Source organism: Hylobates moloch, unplaced genomic scaffold (assembly GCF_009828535.3).
Source record: "Hylobates moloch isolate HMO894 unplaced genomic scaffold, HMol_V3 SCAFFOLD_10, whole genome shotgun sequence".
NCBI lineage: Eukaryota > Metazoa > Chordata > Mammalia > Primates > Hylobatidae > Hylobates > Hylobates moloch.
Genome location: NW_026652285.1, coordinates 5,019,876 through 5,047,710, shown reverse-complemented (window position 1 = coordinate 5,047,710; position 27,835 = coordinate 5,019,876). Strand labels below are relative to the sequence as shown.

Genomic DNA, 27,835 nt, shown 5'->3' with positions numbered 1-27,835 from the left:
TGGAAGCGAAAGGGTGTGCACTTTTGTCAGTGATGGATCGCCATCTGCTGTTGAGAGAAAGGTACCGCAGTTTATTCTCCTTTTGCTCACCAATAGAAATGTGAATCCTAGGCCGGGCGCGGTGGCTCACGCCTGTAATCCCAGCACTTTGGGAGGCCGAGGTGGGCGGATCACGAGGTCAGGAGATCGAGACCATCCCGGCCAACATGGTGAAACCCCTTCTCTACTAAAAATAGAAAAAAAATTAGCCGGGCGTGGTGGCGGGCGCCTGTAGTCCCAGCTACTCGGAGAGGCTGAGGCAAGAGAAGGGCGTGAACCCGGGAGGCGGAGCTTGCAGTGAGCTGAGATCGCGCCACTGCACTCCAGCCTGGGCGACAGAGCAAGACTCCGTCTCAAAAAAAAAAAAAAAAAAAAAAGAAATGTGAATCCTAGCCTGAAATGGAGCTTTGGAGATGGCCCAGCCCAATGCTGTCCTTATATAGTTGAGGAAACTGAGGCACCCAGGGGTGAAGCAATGGTGTGAAGTTACCCAACTGATTGGTTAGAGACACAGATGGGGCCAAACCAGATGGTAGAGGATGTCTCCAGGATATAGGGGCAGGATGGATTGGAGGTTGACAGGAACACCAGCCAGGAGACCATGAGACAGGGCCTAGTGGTGACCATGAAGCCAAATGGGAGGGAATAAAATGAAGTGCATGGAGTTGCTGGAGTCAACAACTGGCCAAGTGAGGGGGTAGAAGGTAACCAAGGGTCTGTGAATATCTAGGAATGACCTCAGGATGGAACTTCAGGTAGAAGTGTTAGAAATGTCAGTCAGCAAGCCATTGCAGGTGTAACAACATACCCTTCTTTGAAAGCTGATAACATGAGTTGATTATTCACCAACCCAAAATAGCCTTCAATCCCACATTTATTTTTGGTAACACTCTACTAGGGCATATCAGTTTGTTGAATGTCATTGTCAAGGATAGCATTCCATCTCTTGGTATAAAAGTGATACAGCAGTTTCTCCTACCCTTCAGCTCCTTCCTTTTTTTTTTTTGAGACAGAGTCTTGCTCTGTAGCCCAGTCTGGAATGCAGTGGTGCGATCTTGGCTCACAGCAAACTCTGCCTCCCGGATTCAAGCAATTCTGCCTCAGCCTCCTGAGTAGCTGGGATTACAGGCATGTGCCACCATGCCCAGCTAATTTTTGTGTTTTTAGTAGAGATGGGGTTTCGCCATGTTGGCCAGGCTGGTCTTGAATTCCTGACCTCAAGTGATGCACCCGCCTCGGCCTCCTAAAGTGCTGGGATTACAGGCATGAGCCACTGCTCCTGGCCCTTTTTTTTTTTTTTTTTTTTTGAGACGGAATCTCACTCTGTTACCCAGGCTGGAGTAGTGCAGTGGCTCAGTCTTGGCTCACTGCAACCTCTGCCTCCTGGGTTCAATATATAATTATTTATGTATTAAATTTGTATGCATATCCACACTGTTCACACTATACTAGGCCATAGGTGACTTTTCAGCAATATAACTAAAGTCAATACTAGCTTTTTCACCTTCATGACTTCATGAACTCACTGCCCTCTATCCAAAGATTTGCTGGAAGAAACTTTATTTAGGGAAGTTTGCTCAAAGTCTGAGAAGCCCATCTCATCCTCTAAAATCTATCCTTTTTCCAGACCAACAAAAAACTTGCTGTCACTTGCTTTTTAAAAACTTAATTCTTAATTATCAACTTCCGGTCATTAAGTCTTGACTGAATGCCTCCCATAATATTCATACTAATTCTTGACATGAAAGAGCGCTTTATGGCTCACCCAAGTGTTTTACATCCATGATCTCATTTGATTGTCATGACAGCTGTGGGCACAAGTCAGTGCTGAGTTTACCCTGAGGACTCTTGCTGGGCCAGAAGACATTTAGGATGCTCTGACTTAGCTCTTAAGGAGTCTGATTGGGAAGAGTTATTTAAGCATATGAGTGAACCCTTGAGTGCTAAACTGAGAGGGCACATTCCCAAAATGGCAGGAGTTCAGAAAGGAAATAATCATGAGGAGTTGGGGAAGTCCCAGATGGCTTTGATAAAGCAAATGGGGGTTGAGAGGGCGCTTGAAAGAGTTTACATTCATTTATTCAACAGCAAGCATCAAGGCCCTGGTGTAAGCCCAGAAGTACAGTGATATAAAGGCAGATGAGTTGCCTACTCTCATGGAGCTGACTCTTTAGAATGGAGGGGAGACAGATAATAAACTAAATGAACACAAATTCAGATAATAAGTGCTCTGAAACCAATAAAACAGGACTACTTTAGATTAGGCAGTCAGGGAGGGCCTCCTTGAGGAAGTGACTTTCAGACAAATATCTCAGTCACAAAAAGTAGCTAGTCACTCTAGGATCTGTGGGCAGGGCATGCCTGGCAGAAGCTGCCAGTACGAAGACTTGAAGGGTTAATTTGCTGAGGAACATGAGGTATGTTGGAGGAACTGAAAGAAGGCCCCTGTGACTTGAGTGGAGTGGGTGAGCAGTAGAGTTGCCAGATGAAGTGGGGGAGAGGGCCCAGGTGGAATAGTAAGGAATTGCAGGTGTTGGAACAGCTCTGAAGCAGTGTGGATTAGCTCATTGTCTAGCTAGGTTTCCAGGAACTCAAAAGAGGTTGTCAGCAAAGTTTTCACAAATGTAGTACGTTGATTAAAAGACCCACAAGCCTGGCCAACATGGCGAAACCTCGTCTCTACTAAAATAAAAAAATTAGCCGGGCCTGGTGACACACACCTGTAATCCTAGCTACTTGGGAGGCTGAGGCAGGAGAATCGCTTGAACCCGGGAGGTGGCAGAGGTTGCAGTGAGCTGAGATCACACTGCTGCTCTCCAGCCTGGGTGATGGCAAAACTCTGAATGAATGAATGAATGAATGAATGACCCTTTAAGGCACGAGCCCTGACTTGTGAGTTTCCTTCCGTAGCAAGGACGGAGGTGTACAGAGGGACCTGACTCGAGTGCCCCTTCCTATGCAGCTATACAACTGGGCTGCACCAGAAGTGATCTTACAGAAGGCAGCCACAGTGAAGTCAGACATCTACAGCTTTTCTATGATCATGCAGGAGATTTTAACAGGTAGATCAAGATCATTAATGGTTGACCAAAGTCCCTATTCTTAGGTTGTATTTTTCTTCCCCCACAGGAGTTACTGACTTTTATGAAAATAGAAGATTTATTAAAAAGAGACTTCTTGGCTGGGAGCAGTGGATCACCTGAGGTCAGCAGTGCAAAACCAGCCTGGCCAACATGGTGAAACCCTGTCTCTACTAAAAATACAAAAATTAGCTGGGCGTGGTGGCATGTGCCTGTAGTCCCAGCTACTTGGGAGGCTGAGGCAGGAGAATCACTTGAACCTGGGAGGCAGAGGTTGCAGTGAGCCGAGATAGCACCACTGCACTCCAGCCTGGGTGACAGAGTGAGACTCTGTCTCGAAAGAAAAAAAAAAAAAGACTCAGCAAAGCCCACCCATCTGCTTGTCAGTGATAATGCATTTAATCCAAACTAAAAAAATTTTTTTTAATTTTTATTATTTTTATTTTTTATTTTTTTTGAGACAGAATCTTGCTCTGACACCCAGGCTGGAGTGCAGTGGCTCGATCTCGGTTTACTGCAACCTCTGCCTCCCGCGTCCAAGCAATTCTTCTGCCTCAGCCTCCGGAGTAGCTGGGACTACAGGTGCACACCACCATGCCCAACCAATTTTTGTATTTTTAGTAGAGACGAGGTTTCACCATGTTGGCCAGGCTGGTCTCAATCGCTTGACCTTGTAATCCACCCACCTCGGCCTCCCGAAGTGCGGGGATTACAGGTGTGAGCCAGCATGCCCAGCCAAAGCAAACTTTTTAACTTGAATATTGGTACCAGTACTTATGATCTATGTGCGGTATCCCTTGAGAACTTGTAAATTAGGGGGAAAGACTAGCCTCTGAGAAGTAAACTATTAAACACACCCTGTGTCCATTAGATGTATAAACAGTGTCACTTGAAAGAACTGGATGTACTTCCAAATCCACTGCTCTGATGTGGAGAAAGTAGTCATATATCTGAAGATGGAAGGAATCCTTGAAGAGAGAGACATACACACACACGCACACACACACACAGTAAAATCACATTCATTAAGGGCTGCTTTTTTTTTTTTGTGACGGAATCTCACTCTGTTGCTCAGGCTGGAGTGCAGTGGTGGGATCTTGGCTCACTGCAACTTCTGCCTCCTGGGTTCAAGCGATTCTTCTGCCTCAGCCTCCCAAGTAACTGGGACTACAGGCGTGTGCCACCATGCCCGGCTAATTTTTTCTATTTTTAGTACAGACGGGGTTTCACCATGTTAGCCAGGTTGGTCTGGATCTCCTGACCTCCTGATCCACCCACCTTGGCCCCCCAAAGTGCTGGGAATACAGGCGTGAGCCAACGCGCAAGGCTTTTTTTTTTTTTTTTTTTTTTTTTTTAAAGATGGAGTTTTACTCTGTTGCCCAGGCTGGAGTGCAGTGGCGTGATCTTGGCTCACTGCAACCTCCGCCTCCTGGGTTCAAGTGATTCTCCTGCCTCAGCCTCCCAAAGTAGCTGAGATTACATGTACTCGCCACGACACCCAGCTAATGTTTGTATTTTTAGTAGAGATGGGATTTCACTGTGTTGGCCAGGCTGGTTTCAACCTCTGACCTCAGGTGATCCACCCGCCTCTGCCTCCCAAAGTGCTAGGATTACAGGCGTGAGCCACTGCACCCGGCCAAGGGCTGCTTTTTTATGGTGTTTGCAGTCCCAGAGGCAAAATGACAATATACGTGAGATGAATATTGGGCTCCCTTGCCAGCAGGGAGCCCGTGTGTACATGTTGCTGACACTATTGTTTCCTATCTCTGTAGCAGTGATCTCCCTGGTAAATGGGTAAAGTGGCTTCTCACTTATGAATTGGCCTTCCAGGTAGTTTTTTTGTTTGTTTGTTTTTTGTTTTCTGTTTTTGTCACTAGGCTCGAGTGCAGTGGCGCAATCTCAGCTCACTACAACCTCTGCCTCCCGAGTTCAAGTGATTCTCCTGCCTTAGCCTCCTGAGTGGCTGGGATTACAGGCGCATGCCACCACGCCTGGCTAATTTTTGTATTTTTAGTAGAGAGGGGATTTCACCATGTTGGCCAGGACGGTCTCGATCTCTTGACCTTGTGATCCACCTGCCTCGGCCTCCCAAAGTGCTGGGATTACAGGTGTGAGCCACCACACCCGGCCCCTCCTGGTAGTTTTTCTACAGAGAGAAATTAATATATAAGGGAATGAATTGTTTCTAAAGTACAGTGGATTAGAAAAAAAAAAATAAAGGAGTTAAGTGACTTGCCTAAGGTTACCCAGCTTCATCTGATTTCTTTTCCCCTCACTCCACTCTCTGGTTTCCTAATTTACTCCTTTGTATGACTTTTTCCTTACAGATGACATACCCTGGAATGGCTTAGATGGCTCAGTTGTTAAAAAAGCCGTAGTCTTGGGGAATTATTTAGAAGCTGATGTCAGGCTTCCGAAACCTTACTATGATATTGTTAAATCAGGCATCCACGTCAAGCAGAAAGACCGAACTATGAACCTTCAAGATATCCAGTATTTTCTGAAGAATGACTTAAAGGCAAGCCCTGAAGTTGTTGGGAGTTTATTTCTGCTTACCTAACTCAGGAGAGTAGGAAGTTAGAGACTAAGACAAGGCTAGAGACCAAGTTGTAAGAAATTTTGGAAATCCTCATTTTATTACACCATTTCTGTGTTCTTGAGAATAGCCTAACTGCTTAACTTGGTGAAAACAGCATGGAATTGAGGAGGGGAGCTAGGGAGGTTCAACACATATGCATAGTAGGGGCACTTTGTAGGCACTTAGTGGAGATTCAGTGAATGGTAGCTATTATTGCTTTTAAGGTATTGGCAATAACAATAAACTAGTTAATTAGGACTAAAGTCAGTCTACCCAACAGGAATAAGAGGGAGTTTATCAGATACTTAGATGGTTTCTAAAGCACCAGTGACATTCAGGATGACTGAGACTATGTCCTTGACAATATTTCCTGTGTTACAGGATTTTACTGGAGCCCAGAGAACTCAACCAACCGAGAGCCCCAGAGTGCAGAGATATGGACTCTATCCCGATGTCAATGTCTATCTAGGACTGACTTCAGAACACCCCAGAGAGACCCCTGACATGGAAATCATAGAGCTAAAGGAAATGGGTATGGCCTTAATTCACAGGTTGTGTTACTTTGACACAAATGTGTTCTGAGAGTCACATGAGCTGCAACTAATTGACTCCTCTAAACTGTAGATGTAACTTGTTTGTTTGTTTTGTGAGATAAAGTCTAGCTCTTTTGCCCAGGCTGGAGTACAGTGGCATGATCTCAGCTCACTGCAACCTCCACTTCCTGGGTTCAAGTGATTCTCATGCCTCAGCCTCCTGAGTAGCTGGGATTACAGGCATGTGCCACCATGCCGGGCTAATTTTTTTTTTTTTTGAGATGGAATCTCGCTCTGTTGCCCAGGCTGGAGTGCAATGGCGGGGTCTCGGCTCATTGCAACCTCTGCCTCCCAGGTTCAAGCAATTCTCCTGCCTCAGCCTCCTGAGTAGCTGGGATGACAGGCCAGCCACCATGCCTGGCTAATTTTTGTATTTTCGGTAGAGACAGGGTTTCTCCATGTTGGCCAGGCTGGTCTCGAACTGCTGACCTCAGGTGATCTGCCTGCCTCGGCCTCCCAGAGTGCTAGGATTACAGATGTGAGCCACTGTGCCTGGCCTAATTTTTGTATTTTTAGTAGGGACGGGATTTTGCCATATTGGCCAGGCTGGTCTTGAACTCCTGGCCTCAAGTGATCTGCTTGTCTTGGCCTCCCAAAGTGCTCGGATTACAAGCATGAGCGCCACCGTGCCTGGCCACTGTAGATACAACTTATACTGGGAAAAGATGAATACCTTAGGAAAAAATAAAGATCCTTAAAATTATTAAGGTAAACTTTTGGGGCTCCATATATATACCTAACGTGGATCTAGAACTAAGTCATAATAATTGAGTTTATTTCTAGCATGATTACTCTTAAGCATTTATCTAATTGTTTTGCAAATAAAAATGCTCATTCTGGAGAATTTGGAATAGTTTAAAGAAGAAAATTACCATTTTTTTTTAAGAGACAGGATCTTACTCTGTTGCCCAGACTGGAGTATGAGGCACAATTATACCTTACTGCAGCCTCCAATTCCTGGGCTCAAGCCTCTCGAGTACACAGGACTACAGGTACATGCCCCCATATCCTGCTAATTTTTTTTTAAGTTTTTTTTTTTCTTTTTCTTTTTCTTTTTTTTGAAACATGGTTTTACTCTGTTTCTCAGGTTGGAGTGCAGTGGTGCAATTATAGCTCACTGCAGCCTCAATCTCCCAGGCTCAAGTAATCCTCCTACCTTGGCCTCCCAAGTAGTTGGGACTACAGGTGTGTACTACCACACCTAGCTAATTCTTTTAATTTTTTTTTTTTTTTTTTGAGATGGAGTCTCACTCTGTCACCAAGCTGGAGTGCAGTGGCGCGATCTTGGCTCATTTCAACCTCCGCCTCCCTGGTTTAAGCAATTCTCCTGCCTCAGCCTCCCGAGTAGCTGGGGTTACAGGCACACGCAACCATGCCCAGCTAATTTTTTGTATTTTTAGTAGAGACGGGGTTTCACCATGTTGGCCCGGATGGTCTCGATCTTCTGACCTCGTGATCCACCTGCCTCGGCCTCCCAAAGTGCTGGGATTGCAGGCGTGAGCCACTGTGCCCAGCCTAATTTTTTAAATTTTTAGTAGAGACAAGGTCTCACGATGTTGCCCAGGCTGGTCTTGAACTCCTGAAGTCAAGCAGTTCTCCCACCTGGTCCTCCCAAAGTGCTGAGATTGCAGGCATGAGCCACCACACCTGGCCTAAGAAAGTTTTTTTTTTTTTAGAGATGAGGTCTCATTATGTTGCCCAGGTTGGTCTTGAACTCCTGGCCTCAAGCGGTCCTCCCACTTCAGCCTCCCAAAGCACTTGGAATACAGGTATGAGCCACTTTGCCCAACCAGTTTTACTACATTTTAGTACATTTGAAAACCTTAGAATTTAGAACTGGAAAGGAACTTGCAGTCATCAGGCTTAATGCCTTCATATTACAGATGAGAAAACTACAGTTCAGAGAGGTTGTAACCTGCTCAGGATCACAGAGAACTTGTTATAGAACCGGAACCCAGGCCTTCCAATTCCAGCCAAACGATCATTCACTCCGACTCTCCTTCAGCAGTGCTGGAGGCCTCCAGAGTGGCCCTGTAACCTCATTACTTTGGCTGCTTCATCCCATTCTCTGCAAGCTGTACACCTGTAAACCAGGGGTGGTGGGTGGTCAATCCTAGCATTATTTTTTAAGTTTTTTTATTACTCCCGTAATGTAAGGCTCCTTGGGTGGTACCTAGGCTCCTTTTTTTTTTTTTTTTTTTTTTTTTTTTTTTGAGACAGTTTCACTCTTTTTGCCCAGACTGGAGTACAATGGCACAATCTCGGCTTACTGCAACCTCTGTCTCCCAGGTTCAAGTGATTCTCCTGCCTCAGCCTCCCAAGAAGCTGAGACTACAGGCATGCACCACCATGCCTGGCTAATTTTTTGTATTTAGTAGAGATGGGGTTTCACCATGTTGGTCAGGCTGGTCTCGAACTCCTGACCTCAAGTGATCCACCCGCCTTGACCTCCCAAAGTGTTGGGATTACAGGCGTGAACCACCACTCCTGGCCCTAGGCTACTTTTATCAGATGCTCACCAAGAGCATAACTTTAACTGAGAAATAGTCAAACTCTTTTGTGTGAAAAGAAGGCTATGAATGTGGTCCTTAAGATTCAGTGGAGCTGGGCACGGTGGCTCACACCTGTAATCCCAGCACTTTGGGAGAGTGAGACGGGAGGATCACTTAAAGCCAGGAGTTTGAGAGCAACCCGGGCAACATAGCAAGACCCCATCTCTATAAAACAAAACAAAACAAAACAAGATTCAGGGGTCTATAATTTGCATGTCCTGACAGTTATGCGTGTTTGGACACACAGTAAAGCTTAGAATATTTCCTCCATGGCTAGATCCCTGCCCTTACAACACTTTCTGCCTCATTCCATGTCAAAATAGGAGCTTTCGCCTAGGTGACACATACTCCCTCACCCTTTGTGAGTGTATCCAGTAGTCTTCCACAACTGAGAAGGGGGTGGGAAAATAAAAATCTTTTTTTTTTTTTTTTTTTTTTTACAATCTGTGCTTCTTGAACAAGCCAAGGCTGCTTAGCTGCCAAATATGTTCATTTTAATGAGTTGCATTTTGCTGTTTTTTTCAATAGGCAGTCAACCTCATTCACCAAGGGTTCACTCTTTATTCACCGAGGGGACACTAGATCCTCAGGCCCCAGATCCATGTCTGATGGCCAGGGAGACTCAGAATCAAGATGCTCCTTGCCCTGCTCCATTTATGGCAGAAGAGGCCAGCAGCCCCAGCACAGGTCAGCCAAGCCTCTGCAGTTTCGAAATCAACGAGATCTACTCAGGCTCCTTGACTTTGGAAGATGACATAGAAGAGCCTCCAAGAGCTGCTTCATCTTTGGAGGCAGATGGACCTAACCAGGTAGATGAACTGAAATCCATGGAAGAAGAGCTGAATAAGATGGAGAGAGAGGCGTGTTGTTTTTGCAGTGAGGATGAGAGCTCTTCAAAAGCTGAGACAGAGTACTCTTTTGAGGACTGGGACTGGCAAAGTGGTTCACTCAGTTCACTCAGCCTTCCCGAGTCAATCAGAGAAGCCAAGAGCAATTTGAAGAACAGGTCCAGGGCTGAGGAGTATCTCATCAGTAAGTGTGTGCTGGATCTAAAGATTATGCAGACAATAATGCACGAGAATGATGATAGGCTGAGGAATATCGAGCAGATATTAGACGAAGTTGAGATGAAACAGAAGGAGCAGGAAGAGCGCATGTCTTTATGGACCACTTCAAGAGAGTTTACAAATGCCTACAAGTTACCTCTGGCCGTGGGCCCTCCATCTTTAAACTATATTCCTCCTATCCTACAGTTTTCAGGGGGTCAGCAGCCAGACACCAGTGGCAACTGCCCAACCCTACCAAGATTTCCAAGAATGGTAAGAGACTTTTAAGGGGGACATTTTGGCAAAAGATCCAGGAAAAGAAATGGTTGTGGCTGGAAACCTTTCACCCAAGTCTCCAAAGTAAACACTGGGGATCAGTCAGAGATGAGCCATCAGGTAACCTAAGTGGGAGGAAGGGGCAGCCTAAGCAGGTCCCCAGGGCTGGGTTTGACATTGCCCCTAACCTATGTGGAGGGACTGACAACCTCCAACCGACTCATGCAGCCGACTCATGCAAGCTCTTAGCTTTGGGAAATCAGTCCTCCATGATGGAATTCCAAGGTAGATACTCTCTGTCTCCCAGTTCAGACCCAACACACAGCCCATGTCCTTCTCTGTAAATTCGTATGTATCAAATTGAACCATATTAAATTGCTGTTTTATTAGTTAAAATGGTCAAGTATTGGCAATTTTGCATGGCTCAACTTAGTGAATAAAGTATCTTGGATAGGTATTAATCTCCATTCTAAGCTGCTATTCATTCATTCACTCATTCAACAAACATCTATAGAGCCAGAGGCTATCTAGACTCTGGGTTTTTTTTTTTTTTTGGAGACAGAGTTTCGCTCTTGTTGCCCAGGCTGGAGTGCAATGGCACGAACTTGGCTCACCACAGCCTCCACCTCTGGGGTTCAAGTGATTCTCCTGCCTCAGCCTCCTGAGTAGGTGGGATTACAGTCATGTGCCACCATGCCTGGCTAATTTTGTATTTTTAATAGAGATGGGGTTTCTTCATGTTGGTTACCACTGGTCTCGAAATCCTGACCTCAGGTGATCTGCCCACCTCGGCCTCCCAAAGTGTTGGGATTATGGGCATGAGCCACCTCGCCTGGCCTAGACTCTGGGTTCTGGTGATGAATAAGCCACAAACTCTGCCTATAAGTAGCTCAGATACCAGCTGGGGACTGAGGGACCTGGTGGATCAAAGAAAACCCCTCAGAGGAGGCGAGCAGACACCATGGGAGCTGGCTAAGAGGTATAGCTTGCAGAGAGGCTCCTCCGTGAGTTTCCTTAAGGACAGGGCCGACATCTGAGTCCTCCTGTGTCCCAGCACCTAGCATGGTGACCAGTACATAGAAGGAACTCAATAAATGGTCAGTGAAGGAATGAGGGGTTGACGGAATTAATGAATTTGAACAAGTTCACAGAGAGCTGGCTGCCTCTTGAATTTTAGAATTTTAGAGTTGGAAGATCCCTTAGACATGGATTAGCCCTGTCAATTTACAGAGTGTGAAGCTCAAGCCCAGTGATGTAAACTTCCTGAGGCCCAGCGATGTCAAGATGCGGGTGCGGTAGGAGAGGTCTGCCCCATTGGAAGGCAGATGTTATTACTGATATTATTTAGAATAGCTGGCCCATGGTGATAAAAAGCAGGCCAACTTTTACTGGGTTTTGTTACTGTTTTAAAATTCTCTGCTTAACAGTTATCCTCTTTTTTATTTTTTATTTTATTTATTTTGAGACAGGGTCTCACTGTGTTGCCCAGGCCAGAGTACAGTGGCACGATCTCTGCTCACTGCAACCTCTGCCTCCCAGGTTCAAGCGATTCTCCTGCCTCAGCCTCCCAAGTAGCTGGGACTACAGTCACGTGCCACCATGCCCGGCTAATTTTTGTATTTTTAGTAGAGACAGGGTTTCACCATGTTGGCCCAGCTGGTCTTGAACTCTTGACCATAGGTGATCCACCTGCCTCAGCCTCCCAAAGTGCTAGGATTACAGGCATGAGCCACCATGCCTGGCCATATCACCCTTTTATTGCCTATAAAGAGCAGATAGCTCTCCCTGCCACCCCTCAACTTTCTGTGCTACAACCAAGGGCCAAGTTGGTTAAGGGCAGGTCTCCTGACTCCTGGTTTGTTGTTCTTTCATTGTACAATAGTGAATCTTAGTGAGGCTTCAGTCCTCACTTAGAACATTTGGAAAAGCATTGGCATTTATTTTTGCTGGAGTGAAGTGGCACTATCATGGCTCACTGCAGCCTCAATCTTCTGGACTCAAGTGATCCTCCCGCCACAGACCCCTGAGTAGGTGGAACTATAGGCTGGGACTACAGGCTGTACTAGCACACCCGGCTAATTTTGTGAATTGTAGAGATGGGGTCTCAGCACGCCCGGCCAGTATTTATTTCTTTATCTTTTTTTTTTTTTTTTCATAGACATGGGGTTTCACTATGTTGCCCAGGCTGCTCTCAATCTCTTGAGCTCAAGCCATCCACCTGCCTTGGCCTCCCAAAGTGTTGGGATTACAGGCAAGAGCCACCATGCCCAGCTGTCATTTGTTTTTATATAAAAAGAAGACACAGCCAGGTCCAGTGGTTTATACCTGTAATCCCAGCACTTTGGGAGGCCAAGGCAGGTTAATCACTTGAGCCCAGGAGTTCGAGACCAGCCTGGGCAACATAGCGAAACCCTGTTTCTGCAAAAGATATCAAAATTAGCTGGGCATGGGCATGGTGGCATGTGCCTGTAGTCCCAGCTACTTGGGAGGCTGAGGTGGGAGGATCACCTGCGCTCAGGAAGTTGAGATTACAGTGAGCTGAAATCATGTGACAGCATTCTAGCACAGGCAACAGAGTGAGACCCTATCTCAAAAACAAACAAAAAAGGCACAGAGAATTTACTTATATCCTAATATTTCTGTTTCCATAGAAAATTAGAGTTTGCTAGGAAACTGTTAGAAATCACTTTTTTTTTTTTTTTAAAGACAGAATCTTGCTCTGTCACCCAGGCTGGAGTGCAGTGGCACCATCTCAGCTCACTGCAACCTCCGCCTCCTGGGTTCAAGCAATTCTTCTGCCTCAGCCCCCCGAGTAGCTGGGACTACAGGTGTGCACCACCATGCCCGGCTAATTTTTGTATTTTTAGTAGAGATGGGGTTTTACCATATTGGCCAGGCTGGTCTCAAACTCCTGACCTTGTGATCCACCCGCCTTGGCCTCCCAAAGTGTTGGGATTACAGGTGTGAGCCACCGTGCCCGGCCTGAAATAACTTTTTTATGTATTATATTTTGTTATCTATTGCTGCATAACAACAACAACAAAGCCCAAAACCTAATGGCTTAAAATAACAATAGTTTATTATTTCTCACAATTCTGTGGGTCAGGAATTTGACAGGTTCACCTGAGTGGATCTTCTGTTCCACATGGCCATTGGCTAGCATCACTCACTTGTTTGCAGTCAGCTGGAGGTTGGACTGGGCAAGAAGGTCCAAAAAGCCTCTACTTACATGTCTGGTACCTTGAGCTCCTCCACGTGGCCTCTCTTTGCACTTGACTTGTCATTCAATAAACAGTCTCACCCAAGCTTCTCTACAGCATGGCAGCTGACTTTGCAAGTGAAAGCTAAAACTACCAGACCTCTTAAAAGTTAGTCCTGACCCTAGGATTGTATCACGTTCGCTGCTTTCTGTTGATCAAAGAAAGTCACGAGGCCAGCCCAGATTCACTGGGTGGGGAAATAGACTCTAGCTCCTTATAGGAGGCGTGGCAGGGTGGACGGGAGGGAATTGATGGTGGCCACTGCTGGAAACCATCTACTAGTACATAGGATATAAAACAACGATACTATATTTATTTTTTCCTTAAAAATGTCACCCTCTTTTTCTAGCGTCAGGGAAAAAGCCATCTCCATCTAAATGCATTTTTCAGATAATTGAAGTTTGTTTCTTTAATTTCTTAGTTCTTAAAATTTTAATTATATTGAATGAAAATGTTACAAACTTCATGATATTCTAAATATCTATTTTGATTATATTCTAAACATATTCTAACCTTTTCTTGTTGACAGTGGTATTTTTCTGAACACCTATTACGGTGAAGCATCATGATATAGGGCTGTCTTAAGCTTCTGCTAAGGAGTGTTTGCCCATACAAAGGCCTCTGGATCTTATACTTCAGGGAGCATGTAGTAATTTTTTGTGCCTCCTTCTCACTTTTACACATCTTGCTCCCATCTCAAACTCTGTATTTGTTGCTTTAATTTGCTTTAGGCTAGGAAATATAATTAACTAAGTTTGTTAAAATTATGTTAAAATTGGGATAAGTAGAGCTAATAGTCTCTTGAATAAAGAGCGTAGACTTTCATTTGTTTTACTTTTTCTATTTCCTAAGTATTGTAACCTTTATTGTATTCTGTTTTATTTTCATAGCATCCCCAGTGGTAGGTATTATCGTTCTTATTTTATGGATAAGTACAAGGTCGTATTTTATGGATAAGTACAAGATTCTCTTAGTGTCAGGGTGCGCTGTCTCACACCTGTAATCCCTGCACTTTGGGAGGTCGAGGAGGGTGGATCATTTGAGGTCAGGGGTTCATGACGAGCCTGGCCAACATGGTGAAACCCCACCTGTACTAGAAATACAAAAGTTAGCCGAGTGGTAGTGGCACGCACCTGTAATCCCAGCTACTCAGGAGGCTGAGTCACGAGAATTCCTTGAGCCTGGGAAGCAGAGGTTGCAGTGAGCCGAGACCAGGCTACTGCACTCCAGTCTGGGCAACAGAGTGAGGCCCTGTCTCAAAAAAAAAAAAAAAGAAAAAGATTCTCTTAGGTTAGTCTGAATAACACTTAGACTAGAACCCAAGGGCCTTAACTCCTGCCACAAAGATCTACTGTCTTCATGTTCGTATAGGAGGGGGAAAATGCTCAGGAAAGTGGATTTTTTTTTCATTTCTATCTTGTCTGATTATTCTCCACTTGTATCCTGTCTGGGCTAGGTTCCTGGAGACCAACATTTCTGGGTAAAGACCTCCAGATAAGCTGGACACAGTGGCTCATGCCTGTAATCCCAGCACTTTGGGAGGCCAAGGTGGGTGGATCACAAAGTCAAGATAACGAGACTATCCTGGCCAACATGGTGAAACCCTGTCTCTACTAATAATACAAAAATTAGCTGGGTGTGGTGGCGTGCTCCTGTAGTCCCAGCTACTTGGGAGGCTGAGGCAGGAGAATCTCTTGAACCCAAGAGGAGGAGGTTGCAGTGAGCCAGGATCTTGCCACTGCACTCCAGCCTGGCGACAGAGCCAGACTCCGTCTCAAAATAAAAACAAAACAAAAAAAGACCTCCAGATAAGAGATGGGTTAGCAGATGGGAAACATGCAAAGGGAAATCCTGGTAGGTCTGGTTATTTCTATACATTTAGCAAGAATGGCTTTGAAAATAGTGTGACAGTGAAGAGAATGGGAATTCTCTCATCAAAGCCCTGAAACATGTTTATTGCTTTTTAAGCTGCCGACTCTTTGTGACCCTGGAAAACAGAACACAGATGAACAATTTCAGTGCACTCAAGGAGCCAAGGACAGTTTGGAAAGAAGCAGGATCCAAAATACCAGTAGGTGGGTCAACATTTTATTGTTCTTAATGTCACTATGCTTTAGACTTCTGTGTGTCTCTGAGGCCACTCAGTGATCTTCTTATGTCTAGTGACAAAAGGACTGTGAGTGATGAAGAAGAGCAATGCAGACTGGCAGGTTCTCCCACTGAGTGAGTAGGAAGAGCAGTGTCATGAGAACTTGAGGAGACATCAAAGTCCAAGTGGCTGGCAGGTTAATCAGACAGAACTCATCAGTTGTTAGAAGCAAAGCATCTTGCCTTTCCACAACTGCCCAGATAGTTTTTCTTATAAAAACAAACACCAGGTATTCCATTTACCAGTGCTCCAGAAACGAAACTAATTGGAAACCAAGGTTGTTTAAAGTAAGTGTCACTGACTCCAGAGAGAGTTGAACAATGTCACTATCACCTTGGGGTGTGTGATTTCCAGCCAGATGAATGAAATGAATTGACTTTAGCACAAATTACTGGAAGAAGAGTGTGTGTATGTTTGTATATATATTCATACGCATATATGTATATATAATATATTCATACACATATATGTATATATAATATATCCATACATATATGTATATGTATTCATGCACACGTATGTATATATGTATTCATGCATATGTATTCATGCACACGTATGTATATATGTATTCATGCATATATATGCATTTACACATATATTCGTGCACATGTATACATACATACATATATTCACACATACACACATGCTGAGTTTTAAAGAACTTAAGTAAAACAGGCCGAGTGTGGTGGGTCACGCCTGTAATCCTAGCACTTTGGGAGGCCAAGGTGGGCAGATCACTTGAGGTCAGGAGTTTGAGAGCAGCCTGGCCAACATGGTGAAACCCCGTCTCTACTAAAAATACATAAATTAGCCGGGCGTGGCGGCGGGCACCAGTAATCCCAGCTACTTGGGAGGTGGAAGCTCAGTAATAGCTTGAACAGCCGGGCGCGGTGGCTCACACCTGTAATCTCAGTGCTTTGGGAGGCTGAGGCAGGCAGATCACGAGGTCAGGAGATCGAGATCATCCTGGCTAATATGGTGAAACCCCATCTCTACTAAAAATACAAAAAATTAGCCGGGCATGGTGGCGGGCACCTATAGTCCCAGTTACTCGGGAGGCTGAGGCAGGAAAATGGCGTGAACCCAGGAAGCGGAGCTTGCAGTGAGAGGAGATCGCACCACTGCACTCCAGCCTGGGTGACAGAGCAAGACTCCGTCTCAAAAAAAAAAAAAAAAAAAAATCGCTTGAACCCAGGAGGCAGAAGTTGCAGTGAGCTAGGGCACCACTGCACTCCAGCCTTGGCAACAGAGTGAGATTCTGACTCAAAAAAAAAAAAAGTAAATAAACAAAGAACGAACTTAAGTAAAACAAATTTATTTGGTGTGTGGGAATTTTTTTTAATTTTTAAAAAATTTATTAAAAATTTTTTTGGTTTAAATTTAGTTAGGTATTATAAGTAAGGGAATTAATAAAAGGGCACTAAATTTTTTTTTCTTTCTTTTTTTTTTTTTTTTTTTTGAGATGGAGTTTCACTCTTGTTGCCCAGGTTAGATAGAGTGCAGTGGCGTGATCTTGGCTCACTGCAACCTCCGCCTCCCAGGTTCAAGTGATCCTCCTGTCTCAGCCTCCTGAGTAGCTGGGATTACAGGTGCCCACCACCATGCCCAGCTAATTTTTTGTATTTTTAGTAGAGGTGGGGTTTCACCATGTTGGCCAGGCTGGTCTTGAACTCCTGACCTCAGGTGATCCACCCACCTCGGCCTCCCAAAGTACTGGGATTATAGGTGCGAGTCACCACACCCAGCCAATACATGTTTTTCAAGGCAGACTAGTATATCAGTTTTAGTTTTTGTTTTTTTTTTTCCTATGGATAGATGGTAGCACTAATCCACAACTTTGAAGTCAGTTCTCCTGGAAACAAAAAACTTTTTATTCCTCCCCCTAGTGGTGATTGAGACTAATGACGAGTTTGCTGTTTGTTTCATGTTGGCAAATATGTACATAAGGGAGAATGAAGGAAAATGTCCAGACATTTTATTTATTTATTTTTTATATTTTTGAAATGGAGTTTCTCTCTTGTTCCCCAGGCTGGAGTGCAATGGCACAATATCGGCTCACTGCAACCTCTGCCTCCCGGGTTCAAGCGATTCTCCTGCCTCATCCTCCCAAGTAGCTGGGATTACAGACGTGCACCACCACACCCGGCTAACTTTGTATTTTTTAGTAGAGACGCAGTTTCTCCATGTTGGTCAAACTCCCGACCTCAGGTGATCTACCCATCTTGGCCTCCCAAAGTGTTGGGATTATAGGCGTGAGCCACCGCGCCCGGCCAGACATTTTAGATCAGTGGATTTTATTCCTATGAAGGGAATAATGAAGAACTACCTAGCTGGCATCAGAGTGTTTGGCACTCACACCACTGATAGAAGCAAATGGGATGACATAGCCATTAGATGACAAAGAAAAACCCATAGTTGTTGTGGCCTCCCCTGCTCGGCACCCTCTTCCCTCAGAAGTACAAAAAACAGACCAAAGAAAAGTTTAACATTTTTCTACCTGTTCCTCTAGTTTTTTTGTGTGCTTAAAAAAAAAAAGTGACAATTATGATATGTGTAAGCAATTTTATATCCTGATTTTTCACTTTACATTAGAATGTAAACATTACTCTATGTTATTAAAAAAAAAAAAACCCTGTAAACTTATTTTGAAATTGTTGGGCTGGGTAAGGTGACTCTCACCTGTAATCCCAGCACTTTGGGAAGCCAAGACAGGCAGATCACTTGAGCCCAGGAATTGGAGACTACCCTGGGACACATGGCAAAACACCATCTCTACAAAAAATTAGCCAGGCATGGTGGTGTGCGTCTGTAGACCCACACCCTCTCCTACTTGGGAGGCTGAGGTGGGAGGATCACCTGCTCCTGGGGAGGTCAAGGCTGCAGTGCCATGATTATGCCACTGCATTCCAGTTTGGGCGACAGAATAAGACCCTGTCTCAAACAACAACAACAACAACAAAAATAGTTGGATTTCACCTATTGTTGAATTTTAGGTTGCTTCATTCTTTATTCTATTATGAATAGGGACACAGTTACTTGTAAATAATGCTTTGTTTTTGCATTTTGGATTATTTCCTCAGGATAGATTCTCAGAAGCAGGTCAAAGGGTTTGAAGATTTTAAGGATTCCTTTTTAGCCCCCTTTTTAAGACAGGGTCTTGCTCTGTTGCCCAGGCTTCCTTGCAGTGGCGCAATCTCAGTTCATGGTTTTTTTTTTTTTTTTTTTTTGACACAGAGTCTTGCTATGTCGCCAGGCTGGAGTGCAGTGGCGCAAACTCCGCCCACTGCAACCTCCGCCTCCCGGGTTCAAGCGATTCTCCTGTCTCAGCCTCCTGAGTAGCTGGGATTACAGGCGTGCACCACCACGCCCAGCTAATTTTTGTATTTTTAGTAGAGACGAGATTTCACCATGTTGTCCAGGATGGTCTCCATCTCTTGACCTTGTGATCTGCCCGCCACGGCCTCCCAAAGTGCTGGGATTATAGGCGTGAGCCACCACGCCCGGCCAATCTCAGTTCACTTTATGGGGCCAGTGTGTGAGGGTCGCTTGAAGTCTGGGAGTTTGAGACCACCCTGGGCAACAAACATTGTGTGACTTCATCCCTACCAAAAATACAAAAACTAGCTGGCTGTGGTGGCAGGTGCCTGTGGTCCCAGCTACTTGGGAGGCTGAGGTGGGAGGATCGCTGGAGCCTGGGAAGTTGAGCCTGCAGTAATCTGTGATTGTGCCACTGTACTCCAGCCTAGTGACAGAGTCAGACCCTGTCTCCAAAAAAATTTTATCTTTTAAAAAGGAAGCTGATCAGATCTACCCTCTCTGACTCAGCAGTCTCTCTGCTTTCTGGTCCAGCTGGAGAATAGGGCATTCTAGATAACAGGGAATTCATATCTGTGCCACAGAGCACACACTTTTTTTTCTTTTTTTTTTTTTTGAGACGGAGTCTTGCACTGTTGCCCAAGCTGGAGCACAGTGGCCTGATCTTGGCTCACTGCAACCTCCGCCTCCTGGGTTCAAGAGATTCTCCTGCCTCAGCCTCCCAAGCAGCTGGGATTACAGGCGCCCACCACCATGCCCAGCTAATTTTTTGTATTTTTAGGAGAGACGGGGTTTCACCATGTTGGCCAGGCTGGTCTTGAGCTCCTGACTTCGTGGTTCACCTGCCCTGGTCTCCCCAAGTGCTGGGATTATAGGCGTGAACCACTGCACCCAGCCTACACTTTTTTTTCTTTGGAAACAGGCTGGAGTGCAGTGGTGTGATCTCAGCTCACTGCAACCTCCGTCTCCCGGCTTCAAGCAATTCTCATGCCTCAGCCACCTGAGTAGTTGGTATTACAGGCATGCACCACCATGTCCAGCTAATTTTTTGTTTTTTTAGTATAGAGTTTTCACCATGTTGGCCAGGCTTACCTCAACTCCTGGCCTCTGCCTGCCCTGGCCTCCCAAAGTGCTGGGATTACAGGTGTGAGCTACCACGCCCAGCCAGTTCATGCATTTTTGAAAAGTTAATTGAATAGATGATAAAATGTACATGTTCATGAGATATTTATAAACTTTATTTGTTTATTTTTTTTCTGGAGACAGGGTTTCACTATGTTGTACAAGCTGGCGTTGACCTCCTGGGCTCAAGTAATCCTCCTGCCTTAGCCTCCCAAGTAGCTGAGACTGCAGACCTAAGCCACCATCCTGGCTAGTTATGGGATATTTAGAGGAAAAAAAGACGCCCTTACGTTGCAAATGAGGAAGCCTTGGCCTAGAGAGATTGATGTTTGCCAAAGTCAGATAGTAACTTAGTGGTAGGTCAGGGTCTAGAATTCAGTGGGACTAGATTGAAGGTCTCTAAATGTTCTTCAGGATCTCTGATGCCTTAAGACTTTTTACAAATGTTAGGCCAGGCATGGTGGTTCACACCTGTAATCCTAGCACTTTGGGAGGCTGAGGTGGGTGGATTACTTGAGATAAGGAGTTCAAGACCAGCCTGAGCAACATAATTTTCTACTAAAAGTACAAAAATTAGCCGGGCATGGTGGCGTGCATGTGTAATCCCAGCTACTTGGGAAGCTGAGGCATGAGAATTGCTTGAACCCAGGAGGTGGAGGTTGCAGTGAGCCAAGGTTGCACCATTGCACTCCTGGGCGACCGACTGAGACTGTGTCTCCACAACTACAAATGTTATTGTGCTGTCACTGATATGAAGGTGGGCCTGTTACCAGAGAATTCTGATGGACAGGCAGGAGCAGAACCCTCACCTGAACCATCACCTGTGATTTGTGGCATTTGCAGGGGGGGCTCTGCAGCAGCCCAGGGATTGTGTCTTGTGAAACTGCGCTTCAACTGTGGGTTTCTTCTACCTCTGAAAATCTCCCAAGAGCACTTTTATAATCATGAAATCTAAACTTAGAAACTAAAAATACTCTTAGAGATCTTAGAGCTCAGTCCTTTCATTTCTTAGCCAGGGAAGACCTAGAGAGTCCACTGCCCAAGCCAAAGCCACACAGTTTAATAGTGCACTCTTCACTCTGTCAAGCCACCGGCAGGGACCTTCTGCGTCACCCAGCTGTCACTGGGACTCTACCAGGTAAGGATCCTTGTGGGCTGGAAACTGGTGGTGGGGCGGAAGCGGGGGCGGGTTCTGGCACCCTCTGCTGGTGCAAAGGGGTCAGTGCAACTCTAGGAATGGCTCAGGGAATAGGGAACAGGTCCTCTGGATGGGCTGGTGGGCTTTCCGTTCTGTCAAGAACTTGAGCAAACTGATGTGTTTGTGTCCACCCCACTCCCCCTACCTGCAAAAAACCCGTGCAATTCAGGATGAGTGTGGAACCTGTTTCTTCTGAAATCTATAATACAGAGTCCAGAAATAAAGATGATGGAAAGGTACACTTAAAATGGAAAAGTGAGTATAAAGTCATGGGTTTTATTAGACAAAATGAAATTTAAAGTATATTTCTAATGTGGTTGATATTTCTAAGTACACAACCTGTGTTGCACATTTAGAACCATAGCAATGTCCTGAATTTTTTTCTTTTATTATATTTCATTTTAAAAGCAGGGCCCTTCTGACTACAGACTTCAGAAGGGAAATGCTTTTTTTTTTTTTTTTTTTTTTTTTTGAGACGGAGTCTCACTCTGTCGCCCAGGCTGGAGTGCAGTGGCGCAATCTCGGCTCACTGCAAACTCCGCCTCCCGGGTTCACGCCATTCTCCTGCCTCAGCCTCTCCGAGTAGCTGGGACTACAGGCGCCCGCCACCACGCCCGTTTACCCGGGAGGCGGAGCTTGCAGTGAGCCGAGATTGCGCCACTGCACTCCAGCCTCCCGGGTTCACGCCATTCTCCTGCCTCAGCCTCTCCGAGTAGCTGGGACTACAGGCGCCCGCCACCACGCCCGGCTAATTTTTTGTATTTTTAGTAGAGACGGGGTTTCACCGTGGTCTCGATCTCCTGACCTCGTGATCCGCCCGCCTCGGCCTCCCAAAGTGCTGGGATTACAAGCGTGAGCCACCACGCCCGGCCCGCTTTTTTTTTAAATTTCTAGACTTTTTAGGAAATATTTCTATTATATAAATGTATATTGTATAAGAAATGTAATAAAACAGTATACAATACAATAAGTCCTCACTTAATACTGTTAATAGGAAACGACAATGACTTTAAGCAAAACAATGTATAACAAAACCAATTTTACATGGGCTACTTGATGTAAACAAGAGTTAAGTTCCTATAGCATATTTCTGGTCACAAATACATCACCATACTTCTAAATAAAGACCAAAACACTTCTAATATTAAACATTGAAATAAATATGAGCTATGTACACATTTAAGAGATTAATAAAAACAAGTAAGATAAGTAATTACCTGTTTATTCTAGTTCAGGGTCACAGGTGGCTGGAACCTATCCTGGCAACTCAGGGTACAAGGAGGAAGCCAGCCTGAGACAGACACCTTTCCATTTCAGAGTGTACTCACACACTCCCACTCACACAGACTGGGGCAACTTCGACACACCAGTTCACCTAACGTGCACATCTTTGGGATGTGGGAGGAAACCGGACTACCTGGAAAAAACCCATGCAGATATCGGGAGAATATGCAAGTGCCACACAGGCAGTGGCCCCAGCTGGGAATTGATGGTTTTTTTTCTTTTCTCATCAGAGTTACAATGAAACAATGTTGAATAAAATGACATTGTTTGAGGGACTACGTAGATATTTATAATATGATAAAAGTGGAGAGTATGCAGTGTCACTATCATATCCTCTGGGCATTATTCTTTGTATCAGTTTTATAGGCTTAAAGGATATAATGTCTATTTTTAATACTAGTCGTAAGTGACATTAGCAGAAGTGTTCTACAACATTTGAAATGAAAACATGCATATATGTATGCACTCCAAAAATATGAGCTCAGTGTAGTCTGGAAAGACTAGACAAACTCAAATAGAATCCTTTCTATTATTACACAGTGAGAACTTTAGATGTCATTTTTCCTGTTAAAACTTCACAGGAAGAGGGTCTATCTGTAAGTTTTTTGCTGCCTTTCACCCTGGAAGTCAGCAACAAGGGCTGTTGTTTGGGATAACTAACTGAAATTCCCTTCTCTCTCTCTGTCATCAGTTCTCCCCTCACCTCCCATTCAAGCCAAACAGGGCAAGCTAAGGATGATGCAACTGTAAAAAGGCAATTATTGTTACAGTATGAGTTATAATAGTATTATGTATTTCTTTTAGATGAAAGCCTGTGTTCCCAATGTTTACAGTGATGTTTTAAATGCACTTTCTCTTGTGCACAGTGGAGGTGAAAGAAATGGCAAAGAAAGCAGCTACTGGACAGCTCACAATACCTCCTTGGCATCCTCAGAGTAGTCTGACTTTAGAGAGTGAGGCTGAAAATGAGCCTGACGCCCTGCTGCAGCCCCCCATTAGGAGCCCGGAAAACACGGATTGGCAGCGAGTTATTGAGTATCACAGGGAAAATGATGAGCCCAGAGGAAATGGCAAGTTTGACAAGATGGGCAACAATGACTGTGACAGTGACCAGCATGGCAGACAGCCCAGGCCTGGAAGCTTCATCAGTAAGTTCACTTGCGGGAATCAGGATAGGTGAACTCAATCAAGTATCAGTCGGGCGAGGTGGCTCAGCCTGTAATTCCAGCGCTTTGGGAGGTGAGGCAAGCGGATCGCCTGAGCCCAGGAATTCGAGACCAGCCTGGTCAACATGATGAAACCTGGTATCTACAAAAAAAAAAAAAAAAAATACAAAACATTAGCTGGGCGTGGTGACACATGCCTCTAGTTCCAGGTACCCAGGAGGCTGAGGTGGGAGGATCACTTGGACCTGAGAGGTGGAGGTTGCAGTGAGCTGTGACCATGCTACTGCACTCCAGCTTGGGTGACAGTGAGACCTTGTCTCAAAATAAAAGTAAAAAAAAGTTATCAACTCTCAAAAAAGTAAACCTTCTAGCATATTTTTTTTTGGTTTGGTCCTCTCTCCTTTCCTATTTTTCTGGAAACCTTGAATTCCAGGGGAAGGCAGTAAAGCCCTATATCTCATTGCATTTCCCACAGGCAAACAGATCCAGACACTGATCAGTTTTTATATTACTGAAACAGGCCCCTTTGTCCAAAGGAAGTAAAATAATCACGTACTGACCCTGGTTTTGGCGAGGAATCGAGCCTTCTTTACCTGGGGATAGAGGTAGGCCACCACTGCCTACTGCCCATGTCTCTGCATTGTACTCTAAGCTGGAAATAAATTCTCCCAGAATTTATTTAGAATGTATTCTAAGCTGGCATTAAGTTTTTCCAGAGAGTCTATGCTGGAGGAACCTAGAGACACATGACATTTATTGTCATCAGTTTATAGATTTACAGGTTAAAAAAAATGAAGGCCATATATTTTCAGTTGATAATTTGCTTACAATCAGGGCATGGGATATTGTTTCACAGTTGTTTATAAGTTAAAGAAAGATACATCTAAACTTGTCATTTGTCTTAGGCAGAAAATCTATTGGCTTGGGTATTATTTGTATTTAGAATCTGTTTCTTGTCAAGCATCACTCTCAAATGGGTGGGCAGATGATCCAGGGCTGCATTTTGGGGTCAGGCTAAACTAACAGTCTCTACTCTCTGGACTGAACCTAACGTATGGGACATGGCCACTCTTGGCAGAATATGTATACATCTCTTCTCTCATGCCACCTTTATCCTCTTCCATGTTGTCTGAATATCACTGAACGACTTTGGCCCTGATTGTGTTACAATCATTAGGTATCAGGCACCCATCTCCCAGACAAAAGGAGCAACCAGAGCCTAGTGAAGCCTTTCAAGCAAGTTCTGACACATTGGTGGCTGTTGAGAAACCTTACAGTGTAAGTAATACTGCCTGGAAAGCCAAGTTGAACCCAAGGATCTAATAAAATAGAACTGAGTTGTTATTATGTGTTATGACACCAAAATAATATCTATAGTAGTTCTTTTTGGCTGGAGCATGTTCCTTCATGTCACTGACATGAATAAAATAATCTTTCCTCCTGTCTGATACTTTTTTAAAAGTCGGTTCAACTCAATGAATTGTGTATCCTGGAGATTGGGAGAGTACAGAAAAGTGTCAGATTCAGCTTTGGCACATGAGTTTCTGGCATAGTTGGGTAAACAAAACTGGGGCAAAGCTCCTTCCCCAGCAGGTGACTGAGGTCAGTTAGGAGTATGAAAAGCAAGGGCAGGGTTGCTATGAGAGTACCTTCACCTGGAATATCCTCTAAGGGCCAAACTCAGCACCCAGCTCAGTGGAAGTGATGTGTTTGTGCCTGACAACTGCACCTCAGCAGGATCTATTTGCATTTCCACTGCAGTTACAGCCTTGCTTCAGGGCTTTAACACACTCTAGGCCATAGTGCAGCCAGACTAAGAAACCAACATTTTTTTTATTGTCATTGACATGGGATTGCAATCATTTAAAGAATATAGACAGCAATTGAGAATGATACAACATATGAGTACAATAGTGATAAAATGTAAGGTCTTTTGACCTATTGTATTTAATCATGGCATACGAACCATTCATAAGATTAACTTATTCTTTCTCTGACTTGAGGGCTGGAAGAACAGTCATATTAAGCATACTGGCTGAGCTGGAGAAGCAGGCCTAGGCAGAAAAGTGGGGAATGTCTGCCGGAGGCCAGGACTCAATTTCAGTTTGATGAGAGGTAAAGAGGAGCAGCGGTTAAGTGCACAGGAAGGGAAGTGTGTGGCAAAAAGCAGTGTCTGAGGAAATTAGTCACAAAATCTCTGCCAAGAGATCACTGAAGGTTGGGTGTAGTGGCTCACCCCTATAATTCCAGCACATTGGGAGGCTGAAGCTGGAGGATCGCTTAAAGCCAGGAGTTCAAGACCAGGCTGGGCACCATAGTATGACCCTGCCTACAAAAAAATGTAAAAATCAGCTGAGTGCAGTGGCTCACTCCTGTAATCCCAGCACTTTGGGAGGCCAAGGTGGGCAGATCGCTTGAGTCCAGGCATTTGAGACCAGCCTTGGCAACATGGCAAGACCCCATCTCTACAAAAGATACAAAAGTTAGCTGGATATGGTGCATGCCTATAGTCCCAGCTACTTGGGAGGCTGAAGTGGGAGGAACACCTGAGTCTGGGGAGGTTGAGGTTGCAGTGAGCCATGATCACACCACTGCACTCCAGCCTGGGGGACAGAGTGAGACCCTGTCTAAAAAAAAATAAATAAAAATTAGCCAGGCATGATAGTGTGCACCTGTAGTCTCAGCTACTCGGGAGGCTGAGGCAGGAGGATTGCTTGAGCCCAGGAGTTCAAGGCTGCAGTGAGCTGTCATTGCACCACTGTGCTCTAGCCTGGGTGGACCGAATGAGACCCTGTTTCAAAAAAAAAAAAAAAAAGACTGAAGTGAGCCATTTGTTTGGCCACGTGGTAATCAGGTCCTGAATATTGCAAAATAAGCAGGAAAAAAGGGGTGGAGCAGAGATGCTAGAGAAATAAATTTGCAGGCCGGTCACGGTGGCTCACACCTATAATCCCAGCACTTTGGGTGGGAGGATCACTTGAGGTCAGGAGTTTGAGACCAGCCATGCCAACATGGTGAAACCCCATCTGTACTAAAAATACAAAAAGTAGACAGGCGTGGTGGTGCACACCTGTGATCCCAGATACTTGGGAAGCTGAGGCAGGAGAATCACTGGAACCCCAGAGACGGAGGCTGCAGTGAGCCGAGATCATGCCATTGCACTCCAGCCTGGGTGACAGAGGAAGACTCTGTCTCAAAAAAAAAAAAAAAAAAAAAAGAAATTTGCAGGCCAGGCATGGTGGCTCATGCCTGTAATCCCAGCACTTTGGGAAGCCGATGCAGGCAGATCACGAAGTCAGGAGTTCAAGACCAGTTTGGCCAACATAGTGAAACCCGTCTCTACTAAAAATACAAAAATTAGCTGGGCATGGTGGCACATGCCTATAGTCCCAGCTACTCAGGAGGCTGAGGCAGGAGAATCACTTGAACCTGGGAGATGGAGGTTGCGGTGAGCCAAGATCGCACCTCTGCACTCCAGTGTGACAGAGACTCCGTCTCGGAAAAATAAATAAGTAAATATAAATTTGCTGCTTTTTACTATTTATTTTTATTATTGAGAGTACATTGCTGTTTTTAAAATGCTTCTTCATTTGCCTTTAACCTGTAATACTCAAGGGACTCACAGGTTCTGAGTAGCCGCAGCCTCCTCATCTGTAAGATGATGCCAACACATGGGCTATGTCTCTGCCTGTGAGGGATCAGGGTGTTTAAATTCAGTCCTCAACTTGAGTTGACTAGGGCCTTTCTCCTTATTTAGAATATTAGAATAGGACGGTTACCTCATTTCCACCCATTCTGCAGATGATGCTACTGAGGCTCAGGATTAGCATTCCTTCATGCTATTCCAGGCAGTTAACAGCTGCTTTTCCCCACCAGGAAGGGAAGGCAGAGGCACATGCACAAAGAGGTAGGGAGAGTCAGCTCAGAGTGTCACACTGACTGCTGGGTAGTGTTAGATAACCCCGTTGTTAACACTGCATCCAACTATAAAGGGATTTGGTTACAATGAACAGCAACTTAAAAGTGATTTCCTACATTATTAATAGCATCAGTCCATGCAATCAACTTGTTCACCAGAGTCTTCTGAAGACACAACAGATGAATTTTTAACTCCAGACGATGAATATTTTTACTCCTCGACTGCTCAAGAAAACTTAGCTCTAGAGGTAAAAAA

The 27,835-nt window shown here is 44.9% G+C and overlaps 1 protein-coding gene across 5 annotated transcripts in view; it reads left to right on the top strand.

Moving 5' to 3' along the window:
* Window positions 1-27,835, top strand: part of TEX14 (testis expressed 14, intercellular bridge forming factor) — a 129,334-nt gene that overhangs the window by 74,748 nt on the left and 26,751 nt on the right. For 3 of the 5 annotated variants that reach the window (XM_058445650.1, XM_058445647.1, XM_058445646.1), the window contains exons 11-20: window positions 2,950-3,101; window positions 5,447-5,637; window positions 6,079-6,229; window positions 9,371-10,161; window positions 15,393-15,499; window positions 21,026-21,151; window positions 21,381-21,466; window positions 23,362-23,643; window positions 24,839-24,939; window positions 27,708-27,827. In XM_058445650.1, coding sequence (XP_058301633.1) covers window positions 2,950-3,101; window positions 5,447-5,637; window positions 6,079-6,229; window positions 9,371-10,161; window positions 15,393-15,499; window positions 21,026-21,151; window positions 21,381-21,466; window positions 23,362-23,643; window positions 24,839-24,939; window positions 27,708-27,827 — 2,107 coding nt within the window. Of the gene's footprint in view, window positions 1-2,949; window positions 3,102-5,446; window positions 5,638-6,078; window positions 6,230-7,966; window positions 8,060-9,370; window positions 10,162-15,392; window positions 15,500-21,025; window positions 21,152-21,380; window positions 21,467-23,361; window positions 23,644-24,838; window positions 24,940-27,707; window positions 27,828-27,835 lie in introns of all 5 variants that reach the window. The other 2 variants (XM_058445648.1, XM_058445649.1) reach the window with 2 other exon arrangements.